We start from the raw sequence: 13,637 nt of genomic DNA, 5'->3' as shown, positions 1-13,637 counted from the left end.
TGGAACTCTACAATAAAATTTCCCAAGTTTAATATGGCAATCAATGATTATTTCACTTGGTGCTTCAAAGGTAATTGGAAACAACATTCGAACTTTGGTCATTAATCAGGAGCCAGTGAGATCTCCATTTGCATCTCAGTGATTCTCTACTCCTTTATTTCAACATTTAGCTTTAGGTTTAAAATATTTGCTAAGAAAGCAGAGAGGCGATTAACAGATTTTTAAATGTGTGCCATAGATACACATTCTGTCGACAGAGTAAAAGGAAACTATACAGCGTAAGTTACAAAATGGTTATTTCATGTTTCGCAAACATCCCAATAAACCCTCCACTGTGGTGTTATTCAGTTCAACAGTAGAAAAGCAAAACAGAAATGAACTAAGAGCAGCCCAGCTAGTTTACATTTCGAGGAGGGATCCAGCGGTCCCCGTTTTCACCTGCGAATCTCAGCCGGAAACCTTCCCACTTCTTCCAGATTATCAGTCAGGTACACCAGGAGAGCAGGCAGAGAAACCGCAGCTCCTAAAGGGGACCCCAGAAGTTGTTCCAGCCCTGGGACAAATTCCTCTGGGCTCCAGCAAAATTCCAAATACTCCCAGCTTCCCCAAGGAATAAGTGTTGCCCATCTGGGATCAGCATTGTCTCCCAGCGAACAACTTAACTGAACATGTCTGGTTTTTGGTTGTTTTTTTTTGTTTTGTTTTGTTTTTTAAAGACTCTTTATTCTTAAATTAGCTAGAGCTACCAGATTCTCTAAGAGCTTGGCCACCACTTTGATACGATGTCATTTTGTTGCTTTAGAATATTTTATTATTATTTTTATAGTATGATTTCAACAGACTGGTTAAAGGCAGTGATCACTAACACGGAACATGACAGTCAGCCAGGCTGCTCTCAGGATGTGGCCTGTTGGGGCCAGGAGGCTGACATGCAAGTGGGTAGCTCATACACTGCCACCCTCAGAGCTCAGGCCGCAGGAGGAATGAGTGAGGAGACAGATGCTGCTGTACCCTTAGAAGCTATTTAATAAATATCATCCAAAAAACAAAATGAAAAATAAACCCTCCAGAGCACAACCACCTTAGGTCAACTGAATGTCATCTAGTTTATTCAACCGAAAATTGAGAGAGAAGAAAAATATTAAAACCGAAAAAGGAAAAAAAAAAAAAAAAAGTAGTTCTTAACACTAGCAGTAAATAAATTTATACAACAATTCAGTCTGTATAATATGATGAAATAAATCTACATCTTTTCTTATTTTGGTGCTTTGAATTATACATACAAACAACAATTACAGAGACTTGTTCACAAAGCATGTAGGCCTAGAAATAACACTCTGAAACCCTCGATGGCAATTTGTGACTTTAACACTGATTGCCCAGAACTGGTATTTCCTTTGCAGAGGCCCACAGCTTTGAAAGAATGATTTGCCTACAACTTTTTTCTTTTTTTTTCTTTTTTTCTATTTTTTTTTGTTGTTTTCTTTCTTTTTTTTTTTTTTTTTTTTTTTTTTTTGCTTCTTTTTTTTTTTTTTTTTTTTCTCTTTTAATGCATCAAACAACTGTGGCCAGTGAAAGGAAACAAAACTGGCAGTTTGTCCATTTGGATATTGGACCTAGTTTCTTCTGAATTCCATACTTTATTTTCCCCATATTCCTTAAAAATCTTGGCGTCCTTCATGCCTTCCTTACAGCTACCCAGGTGCAATAAAGTCTTCCTCAAATGTACAGTATTTCTTACAATATAAGTTATATGCAATGTTCAGCAATTTTTCACAGCACTAGAGACCCTGTTAAATAGGGAATATGAGTCTGAATGGCTTATTCACAAATGGGATCCAGATTCAGTGGTTGGAACACAGACACCACAGTGAGCTCCTTTGCAAAAGTGACAAACATCATTTTGCTTTTCTGCCTTCAAAAACATATATCCGTCGCTTTTCGGCTTCATGATACTGCTCCTGCAAAAACGCAAGTAGAAGGGGTCGGAGGGACTCTCTCTCGCTCGGAGACCTGTGCGCATCGAGCAGGGCTCTAACCCATGGCGGTGACCATACTGGAAGGATGGTGAGGTCCGAAGGAGAGGCCGGAGGGCGGGTGCATCGGCGTGGGCGTGGTCAGCATGTGGCTGGAGTGGCTGAACGGGGAGATGTGGCTCAGGGAGGACATGTGTCTGGAGAGGGCGGCAGGGTTGAAGGAGCTGCTCTTGGGGAAGTCCTCCAGCGTGTCATGCACCTTTTTGCACTTTTTGGATTTGCTAGACATTTTTCGGTTTCTGGTCTGGATGCCTTCCTTCTTCATAGTCAGGGGTCTGTTAATCTAAACAAAGATCAATTTTTTTTTTTTTTTTACTTTTTTGCTGCCTTTGAAATGGCACAGGCTTTCACACAAGGACACGGGTTCCACTGGCTGCCCCAGGTGAGGGACTTGTTGCAGTTTAGGGTCCTTTTCAGGGACCCAAAGTATCACAGTCCAGGTGTCAAGGGGAAGGGCTCCTGACTGTCAGCTCCTCTGGCTTTCAGAGATCAGAGACCACAGGAGAGGTGCTTCAAGCACAGCTTATCAATTAAGATCATCAATACCAATAACTGGAAGGAAAATTTTCCTCCAGGAACTTTGCATGTCCAGAGGCCCACCTGGTGGAATTCTATTTCTCTGGTAACTGAAACAGAACATAATTTGTCTTACTTCTTTAGTGTTTCCTTAGATTAAAGGTGGAGGATGTAGCTCACTGGTAGAATGCACACACACAGCTCTGGGGTCTATCCCCAGCTAGTTCTGACTCTCCACTTCTAACTAGACAAACAGCTAAACAACCAATCAACAAGTCCTTAATATCCACCTACGGGGTCCAAAGCACTCCATTAGCACCAAGGTGCACTTATCCTAAAAATGACGGATCAAGAACAAACCAAAGTCAAGAGACCACAGTAAGACCCCGCTCTAAGGATCCCTAGGTTTCACTCTCTACAACAGCCTACCCTCCCTTGCTTACTGATAAACCTCATTTGCTGGGTTTGGGAGCCCAGAATCAAGATCAGGGGTTCTACAAAGCAAAACAGAGGCTTCTCCCCTCAGCGTCAGGACAATCTCAAGAGCACAAGAGTCAACTACACATCTAGCCAAGTTCCCAGGGTTCGGGTTAAGGTTATGCAGCAAAGAAACTCAAGAAGCAAATGTCAGGGGCCAGGCATTCCAGACTTTCTAGAGCGAATACCCCTTCTGCCAGGGTGGAGAAAGGCTCTCTAGCTTCAGGATCTAACTCTCTGCTACCGAAGCTAGAAAATGACAGTTAAGGAACAGAGTATCCAACTGGTCAAGAGGGACCAACCTGCCGGGCACAGCAAACACGCAGCTTCCTGGAGCTGGGAGAGGTCACCTGAGAGGGGGATGGAACCCCCTGAGGCCTTATTTCCCCACCAGTGTTCCAGGACAGGCAGTGTAAGTGAAGGCAAAAGAGCCAAGGAAGGTCGCTGCCAGAAGAATGTCTCAGGGTTCCTTCAAGTTATCATCAAGATAAAGATGCAGCCTACAGAGATGACAGGAATCTACTCCCACATCAAATCTCCACCGAGATAACGTCGAGATACACTGCTCTGTACACGGATATCTAGATACACATAGCCAGGTATCTGAATATAATATCTAGTTACCAGATGGCCACACAGCCCCAGATAACTAGTCACAACACCACTGAGATACACTGATGCTGAGATAGGCAGTTATCTAAATGCCCAGATAAGAAGAAGGCAACTCAGGGCATACATGTGTAGATATCTGCATGGGCAGAACAAAAAGCTCTGTGATGAAAATGGTCATAGATTATTATCTCTGTTAAATACACATAAATCACCTCCTTCGATGAATCCCTACGAAACCAGAGAAGTCAGAAAAACACACACTTGAGGATGAGGAAATTTCTTGCTCCCAGCCACTGGTGCCCAGTCATAAAGACGGAGCCAATTAAGAATAAGTAGGAGGGGCTGGGGGCATAGCTCAGTGGTGGAGTGCACAAAGCCTTGGGTTCCATCCCATACACCCACATACAAACAGGGTAGCAGTAAGCAGTGGGAAAGAGTCCTTGGATTTTCTTTGATTTGGAAAATTAAGTGGGCTAGGGGTGTGGCTCAGCAAGAGAACACTTGCCTAGCATGCTTAAGACTCATCACAGCTGGAAAATAATTCATATTCTTCAGAAATATATATATATACACACATTCATACATATCACACATATGTACAGATGGGATACAAGTGAGATTATATTTTATCTTGACCAATTATCAAGGTTTACAGTTAATTTCCCATAATTCCTATACTTGCATGGAAACAGGAAAAGAATAGCGACATGGACATAATTCATTAGAATTCTGTTCTATTCTAAAGTAAGAGTTGCCTTCCAAGGCTCTCCTCCTGGTCCTCAAGCCACCACCTCCAGAAAGGCCTTCTGATGCTCTGAAATCAGCCGGGCTCCTCTCTGCTTTCTCAAACATTTTACCTTGCTTAAGCCACTTGCTTTACTGAGTCATAACTTCTTCAAGTAAAACTGAAATAAAAAGAATTTCTGCCCTGTCTACATCATAGGACTATTTGAGGCTCAAATGTAATCAAGAAACATGAAAGTTCTTGAAAAGTCACAAGTGACAACTCAAAAAATAACTTCACAGGCTGTGCAAATGACTAAATCGCTAATAAATGCTAATGCCCCAAATCTGCCAGATTTTTATCACAAATCTTTCTATCTCCTCTGCACTGAGCAAGTAAATTCCCCAAAGTGAAACCAGGACTCGGGTTGAATTGTTGACAAACGTATGTATGCCAATAGCCCCGGGATCAGAGGGAGAATAATAGAACAAGACTCTAGTTCATTAGTGCTGGGCACTACATGACTTCACAGGCAGTTTGGACTTTAGGACCCCTGGAAATTTCAGCAACTTGTTCCCCAAAAGTGAAAAAGGGTTAAGGTACTGGGGGTCACCCTGAGAAATTCTCCGTGACTCAAAAAATCTAACCAGAAAAGCTTCCGCCCCAATTGCCGGGTATTCCTGGGTAAAATGAATTCGCTGCCAAAACGGCCCCAAGCAAAAATTCCCACTTCTTCCGGGTTCAGTCTAGCAAAGAGATTTTAGGAGAATCAGAAAAAACCAAAGAGAGGAAAGAGAGAGAGAGAGAGAGAGAGAGCAATGACAACTTTTTTCTTTAGAATTAATGTAAATTTAGGCCTCATTTGGGTTGTGGCCTGTCAACCAGAGTTATTTCAGGACAAAAAAAAAAAAAAACCTGAAAAAACAATTTAAGATAAAGATAGTACAAAATGGGAGGATCCCAAATTAAAAGATTAGAAAAGCTAAGCCCAGGTGAGCAGCAGTTATCATTTTGATAATATGATATAAGAAGGAGAAAACACAGTTTCTTTTCCTGGTGTGACCACCTTTACGGAGCGCTGGGCTCAGGGGTTCTCTGCACGGAAAAGCTGGTTAGGACAAGGACACCAGATGAAATCTCACAGACATGTCGTTTACACAGAGAACCCATCTGAATTTCACAGCACAGTTTTAGACTCTTTACTCTCCAGTAACTGAATGCTGAATGTTGTGCTACGCATTACAATTCTATTTACCTTTCTCTTTCATTCTCTCCCTTAGGCACGCCCTCCTCCTCTCTTTTTGCAAAAAGTTTAAAATGCAAGGAAACATCAAAATAGAACTGATGATTTCTTTTCTAAGGAGAAGATTTTTTTTTCTTCCCCTAAAAATTCAGGCAAGCCCACAAAGCATATCAGATTGCTGCATCACATAGAGTATATTCAATAATACTAAGTGGGTTGTGCTGTTGTCTGTCTTCAAACCTCTCCATCTCAGCAAGGCTACTAGAAAGTTGTTTTCTATTAACCTTTTTTTGGTTCCAGGAATTAAACTCAGGGTGCTCCACCACTGAGTTATGCCCTCAGCACATTTTTTTTTTTTTTTTTGTAACAGGGTCTCACTCAGTTGCCCAAGCTGGCCTTGAACTTGCAATCCTCCTGCCCTCAGACTCCGGAGTTGCTGGGATGACAGGCACGCGCCACTGCACACGGCAACACATTCATTCTCTCACCTGGGTCCTACTGTATCGATTATCTGAGGTCCATTACTTGACCCAAAGGAGGGCGACTCAAATCAATCAAGGAGTCTGCCCGGGACAGTGGTGATCCTGCCAGAGGGAGCCCGTTCCTGTTGGTCCCAGTCCCACTTACATTGTGCAGCTTGTAGTAGAGCCCACAGGCGTTGCAGACAGGGTCTCCATTGGCATTTCTCCTCCAGAGGGTGGTCGTGGTGGTCTGACAGTTTGCACAGGATGTCCCCGCTCTCCTTGCTGCCGACTGGGGGTGGGGAGAGAGGAGTGGGTAAAATCAAAACAAATGTTAAATGTGTTGTCAGAAGTACTAGGGAGACCAGTTTGAAGGGGAAAAAAAAAAAAAAAAGGGCAGACATTATCATTGAAATCAAAACTAGCAAGTGGCCCACATGAAAGCTGTAAAGATCCCCAAATCTGCCTCTAGAAGAAAAATAAAGCCAATCCACTGGATAGGAGAGTCTGGGACTATAGCAACATGACCAGAATTTACCTGCTGTTCTCCAGCGTGGACTGGGGAGAAGCAGAAAGCCAGCACCACCGCCACCCCCGCCCCCAGAACATCCCCTACCTCCACCCCCACCAAGCGCATCTGGAAGGGCAGCAATTTTGAATTAGCAACTAATTTTGGTACCAGGTTTTCAGTCTTCCACGTCACCAAGTCCAGGCCCCAAAGAGGCCTTTCTCAAGCACAACTCCCACACATATCGATCCTGAGATAGGCAATTGGCCATCCCGGATGCACAAACAGTAAAAGGAAGAGCACACCCAAACATCAGAACCCTTGACAGATCCTAAACCAAGAAATGCTGGATTATGGAAAAAGAGAACGAAGTGCTAACAGCACCCAGCAAACTCGTTCCCCGAGAGGACATCTGGCACGTGTGGGGCAGCCCCTGTGGCCGGCACAACTGGAGTCAGCGTGACCCTGCTTGTGGGCAGCTGTCCTAATTCTACACAAGCAACACTTTCGGACCTGGTCACCTGCCACTCCTGGGACAACCACCCTCAGTCTCGTTAGGTCTGGCCATCATTTAATGAGATAAACTGAAAAGAACAAGTAATTTTGCTATTCAGCAGGAATCCTGAACCCCCTTCTTGCTCTCATGTCAACTTCATGAAATTTGATATTTACTGTGCACCAAGGAGAAGAGTGGCAGGTCACATGTCAACCTCAACTTGAATTTTAATTCTTTGCTTATGAGGCTGCCTTCATTTTCCAGAACAGGAAGATTTGTTTTTTGTTTTTTGTTTTTTTTAAACCCAGGGGTGCTCTAACATTGAGTGACATGCCCAGCCCTTTTAAGATTTTATTTTTATTATTTATTTGGTACTAAGGATTGAACCCAGGGGTGCTTTCCCATTGAGCTACATTCCCCAGCCCTTTTTATTTTTTATTTTAGACAGGGTCTCACTAAGTTGCCCAGGCTGGCTTTGAACCTGTGATTCTCCTGACTCAGACTTTCAAGTAGCTGGAATTATAGGTGAGCACCATCGAGCCCAGTTTCTTTCACTTTCTGAGGCATTTAAACTGATCAGGTGACTATTTTCTATGTCCGCACTTTTCTTTAAAAAAAAAAAAAATTAAACTATTAAACCTGTTGAAAAAAATACAGAGTTGGGTCACTTCTAAAATACTCCTCTCTTTCCTCCTCACCTCCCACGATAAAAAGAAAACTGCAACTGTAAAACTATTCCTGTTCCTAGATGCAATATTATTAAAGAAAAGGCAAGAGAAGGAGGAAGAATTTGTTTACTCTTTATCTGTGATCAAGGAAATTCTGATATGGAGACTTGAGCTGTAGCTCAAGGGTAGAGCACTTGTTGAGCACGCACAAGGCCCTAGGTTCAATGCCCAGCTCCAAAAAGGAAAGAACGAGAGAGAAAGAAGGAAAAACCTGTTAAGGTTATAAGAACATGGAATGAAGAATACAGGGATCCTGGAGATCTTTTCTACTTTTCTCCCCACTGTGGTACTGGGGATTGGAAACAGGTACTTGCATACGCTAGGCAAGGGCTCTGCCATTGGAAAACATCCCAGACCTTTTTCTTTCTCTTTTTTAAATATATTTTTTTTATTTTGGGACACAGTGTCACCAAGCTGCCCAGGCTGGCCTCAAACTCAATCCTCCTGTCTCGCCTCTCGGGTCCTAGGATTAACAAGCCTGCACCACCATGCCCAGCTTCTATCAATATTTTATCAAGCAAAAAGTTAGGCTAAGCACAGGAAGCTGCCAGATATGGAAAACCCAGTGGCAATTTTGAATTAACCAGACTAATTCTTTTCCTTTCAAAGCCACTAAATTGTTCCTCAGATATGTTCCTATGGGCTTTAAATAGCAAAGCTCTGACTTTTTTTTTTTAATTATTCTTTCTTTTCTGTATTCTAAGGAACTGGAAATTAAAAACAGCCCTTACCTATCAAAGTGGGAAAAGTGTTACTTTTTTGCTGTCTATTTTGAACATAATTCATCAAGATCCAAGAATGCTGATTTTAATTCCACATGCTTATGCCTACCTGCCTTTACGACATGTGCTAATTTAATAAATAAGTGTTTCATTGTGTACTCTGGGAAGAAAGTCCTATGTGAAACTAGTGCTTAATGATTTTTGACAAGTATGTTACATGTGATTATTATCAGATTTTTTTCTTCTTTAAAAGAAATGGTCAGATAGAGCAGTCTAGTATCTGCTAGACACCCAGACTGCTCAGTCAGACAATCGTGAATGTATAATACAAACACATAATGCCAAACGGAAGATTGGAGTTTCAAACAATGAGGTTCAGTATGAAATATTTACACGATATAGAAAATAACACAAATATAAGCAGGTTCAGCGTACTTCTGCAGTACCACAGACTTTAAGAGCTATAGCTCTTAAAGCTACACTGTTTGGTTTGCTATCAGGAGCAGAGTATATTAATAAGGTAGCCTGCTCAGTTTTTTGCTACTTGTGAGACATGAAAATCCTGGCAACATCAGGAGAGAGAAAAAAAAAATCTATGGATCTTCCCTTCAGTTATTTCTTCTATTTCCCACATTAGTTTATTCAGCATATTAGATATGTGTCTCACAGAACAGCCAGCTACATTATGGGCTGGGTGGTCTAAAAAATAGCAAGCAGGAAAGATGAACTGGAGTGAAGGAACAGGAAATATAGAATGGAAATATGGAAACTGAATGGTTCCAGGGTGGGGGCATAGCGAACATGCTAAGCACACACTTCACTGGTGGTACAAGCATTTAGCATATACAAGATTCTGGCTTCCAGTCCCAGCCCCAAGGATAAACAAGAAATGAAAGGTTCTAAGTGTACAGAAGCCAAATACCTCTCAAAGCTAAAAAACAAACCAACAAAAATTCTGAATGTCTGCCTGTAGAATATGAATTCTATGGAACTAAAAAATATCAAAGCACCCAGGACAAATGATTAAGATAGAAAACACAGCTTAAAATGTAACAGCCAGTGAACTCTAGAATTAAAAGCAATTATTACTCAGAGTTCTGAAGATTTCCTATGAAAGGTGAGTGAAGACCAAATTATAAAAAATGGAAGTAGAACCCTCCTCTGCAGTCTGTGCAGACAGAAGAAAACGTCAAATAAACTTTCACTCATCAGCAGCCTATAGGAGGAGACCTTTACACCTTTTTCCTTCTCTATCTTTACCTTTAAAAAACAACCCTATAATACCATGCCTTATATTAACAAGAGGGTTTTTGTTAGTTTTCCTTTTTTTTTCCTTCTCTCTCTCTCTTTTTTTCCCCCCACTAAGGCCAGGTTTTGAGTGATCCAGAACATTCTTTTGTGGTGTGATCACATTCATTCTGTGCTAACACCTCCAGCCATTTTTTTCAAACACTTCTTGTTCTGATCCGTCCAAACATCTTGATGTTTAGGTTGGGGAAGCTGAGTTGTTGTTTATGAGTTATCTCTAGTGCTCAGATATCCGGCAGCTTTTTCCTAGGAAGTTAGCTTTGCACATGAGAGCAAGGGAAAAAAAAATACCAAACTGCATGAAGAGAAGCAGCGGGGGTGGGGGGTGAGAAAGTAGGAGATGGGGGGGCAAAGATCAGAAAGAATAAAGCCTAGAGACCTAGAACTTTGAATTGAAAGAAATTGAAGTCGTGGGCACTTCCATCCCTAGAAAGCTTTTCCTTTTCCCAAAGAGGACCTGAAGGTGTTGAGCAGTTCTATAATCTGATGGGGAGGACTAATAATGCTTCAAAAAGAAGACAGAGGGTTTCTGCTGCTGCTGTTGTTTTGTTTATGTTTTTGTAGGGTTTTGTTTGCTTGTTTGTCCCTTAGAATTTGATGGATGCCAATCCATTCATTAATCTGTAACAGGAAATCCCTTCCTTCCCTCTCCACTTGGTGAATTTCAGCACCATAAAAAGCATTTTGATCTCTTGACTATGGTGAGTTGGCAACTGCCAAGCCTGCTTTTATTTGTCTCTGTTACATATACTCTATTCAGCCTAAGGTTCCAAAGACAAGCTTGCAAATGAACCTCTCCTGGTAGTTTTCCTTGTAAATGCTTGACAGTATCAGATTTTCTTCAGTATTCCTAATAATCAAGAAGTGGAAAACAAAGGAAAATAGGGAGGGGTAGTTATCACCCTACTGATAGCAGTTCAAAGAGAAAATTAACACCAAATGCTAGGTGAGACCAAGAGGCAAGACAGGAATCACAAAACTTTTCCCACAGGAATTACCTGAGGAAAGTCCTCAATTTCTAAGACCAAGAAGAGAGACAAAATATAATAGGCTCAATGGCTGTTGCTTCCGAAATTCAGCGAATTGGCCCCATCAACCTTCAAGCAAGAGCACAAGAGATTCACCCACAGTACCCAGTCTGTGATTACTTCCTGAGAGACCTCCTTCTACTACTTCAGGAGTGTGTTCTGGATGATTTCTGGAATATTCCATCCTCAGATTCAATATTTTCTGTCTGTGACATAGTGATTTCCTATGCATTTTAAATCAGTTCTCCTGGTGCTGCTAAACACAATTATCCTATTGGGGAATACATTTCAGATTTGATAACCCAGAAGTCAAGATCCTTGAAAGAAGTGACTTACAAACCTTGATGGGGAAAACCAGACAATTTTTCTATATATCTAGTTTGGAGGAAAAAAAAAAAAAGAAAAGAAAAGAAAAAAGGAGAAAACTGTCCTAAGCAAGCTGACTTTGAGCTGTCCCAACCAATAGAAAGTTCCCCTTCCTAGAGAGAAGAAATGGAAAACACAAAATGGTTAGTGTGGGATTTGTCCTTCCAGGGAGAACTCACCAGCCTTCGTTTGGGCTTGATAAGGGGCCGGTTCTGTCCGTTCATTTTGTGGTAGAGCCCACAGGCGTTGCAAAGGTAGTGACCGGTGCCATCTCGCCGCCACAGTGGGGTCGAGGTTGCCCCACAATTCACACACTCCCTGCCTTCTGGAAACAAGATCACAGATAAGTCACTTATGGAAGGAAAACACACTGAAAGGCAGACAGCATTCAGAATTAGGAGAAAAAAGTGAAACTGAAAACTTGCTCTTTCTTCCCCCCTCTTTTGGGGAAGAATTTCCACCCCCACCTCCTTCCAAGTGGCCCAGATTTACTGCCTCTGGTGGATAGCATAACCTTTCCCTGTACACAAACAGATCATGTCCAGAGAAGTGGCAGATGAATAAATAGCAACAGAACCTTGTTCTTGGCCTGCTCGACTTGAAGGGGAAGATCAGGCAGGAAAAAGAAGGAAGGCAGATTTCAACTTGAAATACTTCCCTGAGAAAATTCTGAGCTCTGAACAGTGGCAAAGGCAAAACACTTCATTCTTTTTCCTCAAAGGAAAACAAAGGTGACCATTATCATCAGTAGGTCTGTCTATGTAGATTGATTAAATAATGAAGATTAGAATAGGGAAAAAGGAAAGATTAATCAATGGTTAGATAGACAAATGGATAATAAATAGATATATAGATTGATCAACTGGATGACTGATTAGAGTAGCTGGGGCTTTAGATTTTACCTCCAATAAAATTGTAAATGTCCCTGGTTGCAAAGCAATAGATGAGGACCCAGTGGGGTCTGTGCATTCCTCTTTCTCTTATTTTCTTCTCCCCAAAAAGTGCCAAGATTGCCCTCAGCTTTCAAGGCACTATTACAGGAACTGAAGTTGAACTAGGACCCCAGCCTGACCAGCCAGGGTTGCTAAAGGGAAACTCAGTGCAAACTGAAGGACGAGGGAGAAGGGGGAAGAAAGGATGGAAGAGACAAAATGAAGACCAAAGGCAGATTGGGAGTTAGCCCTGGAGTGGGTGCCCCTGGTCAGCTCACTAACCAACACCCACCTGCAGTTTCTCTTTCTCCAAAAACACAAACAAACAAAATAAACAGAAAACCCAGCCAGGCAGGTTGATCCAGGGGCACTCATTCCCAGCTCAGGGATGGAAGAGTGACCCAGATCCCCTCCCCAGAGTTCTTTGGGAGATTCCCTTCAGTCACCATTGTAAGACCTAGGAAGAGTTTGCAGATTTCTTTTCAACTCTACAGGAGGAAAAGGAGGTTGCTTTCTAGGAGACTTTCCTTCATTTTGGGGGGGGGGGTGGCCCAGGGATGGCCCATAGGTACCAGTTTTCTTAGTGCCCAGGAGGGAGCTGGGACCCCAATTCCCTACAGAAACAAGCAGCTCAACTCAAGTTGGTCCCACAGAGTTAGGCCCAAGTGCGGGAAGGGATAGATGCAGGGTGGGCAGGAGAGAAAGATGTGCCCTAAAGATTGCTTTGTCCTCAGAAACTCATCAGTTAATGCCAGCCTACCAGAAAGACTGAAGTTGGAGAAGAAAACCCAGACGGGTGCTTAGGAATTCTGACTCCCCTAAAAGGAGGAAAAATCTACCTTGGCAGCCCTGAGGCCTACTGGTCCTTTGGAAACCCCCAGATCAAGAAGGAGGGAACTACCACTGTTCACACCTGTGGGCCCGTGGTGTTCTCCGGGGACAAATTTGTAGGAAAGTTAAAAACCTGGGCAAATGAAAGTGAATCTGGTCCTCTTTTCTGTCAGCCAGGGATGATGCAAGTAGTTTTTGTCTTATTTGTGCTTTCCAAAAAAATTTAAGCAGAGCATTTTTTTTTTTTTTCTCTCTTTTGCTCCAAAAAGGTTCTTAGCCTGGGGTCTACAGAAAGCCCTCTCTGTGTGCAAGAGCCCCTGGGATTACACACAAAAACCCTGCACTGGGGGACAAAGTCCCTTTCCTAGGTGCTCACAGCTCCTCTCCATCCTCCTAGAAGGCTTTGGAGTGCATCACACCCAGGTACCTTTCATCTGGATCTGGAGCCCGAGGGACGTGGCAGACTGGATGTGGGGGAGGCGTGAAGGAAAGAGGAAAGGGAGAGTGGGCGAGGAGGTGCCAGCAGCAGCCCTGGCCAGGAGGCTGCAGGCCCTGCTGCTTCCGTGTCCCGGTCAGGCTGGGTCAGCCCCTTTCTGGGGTCAGGGCTGGGCTGCCAGGCCCACTCCCCATGATGTCCAGACAGAGGCCA

General features: G+C 42.8%; 1 protein-coding gene across 4 annotated transcripts in view; it reads right to left on the bottom strand.

Annotated features, from left to right (window-relative positions):
• Positions 1-673: 673 nt before the first annotated feature.
• Gata3 (GATA binding protein 3) overlaps positions 674-13,637 on the bottom strand; it is a 29,430-nt gene continuing 16,466 nt past the window's right edge. For 3 of the 4 annotated variants that reach the window (XM_047520425.1, XM_047520426.1, XM_047520424.1), the window contains exons 4-6: positions 11,405-11,550; positions 6,236-6,361; positions 674-2,319 (exon numbers count right to left, since the gene is read on the bottom strand). In XM_047520425.1, coding sequence (XP_047376381.1) covers positions 2,035-2,319; positions 6,236-6,361; positions 11,405-11,550 — 557 coding nt within the window. In that variant the 3' untranslated portion in view covers positions 674-2,034. The remainder of the gene's footprint in view (positions 2,320-6,235; positions 6,362-11,404; positions 11,551-13,637) is intronic. The other variant, XM_047520427.1, reaches the window with a different exon arrangement.

This window comes from Sciurus carolinensis, chromosome 12 (assembly GCF_902686445.1).
Source record: "Sciurus carolinensis chromosome 12, mSciCar1.2, whole genome shotgun sequence".
NCBI lineage: Eukaryota > Metazoa > Chordata > Mammalia > Rodentia > Sciuridae > Sciurus > Sciurus carolinensis.
This window is presented reverse-complemented; position numbering and strand designations above follow the sequence as displayed.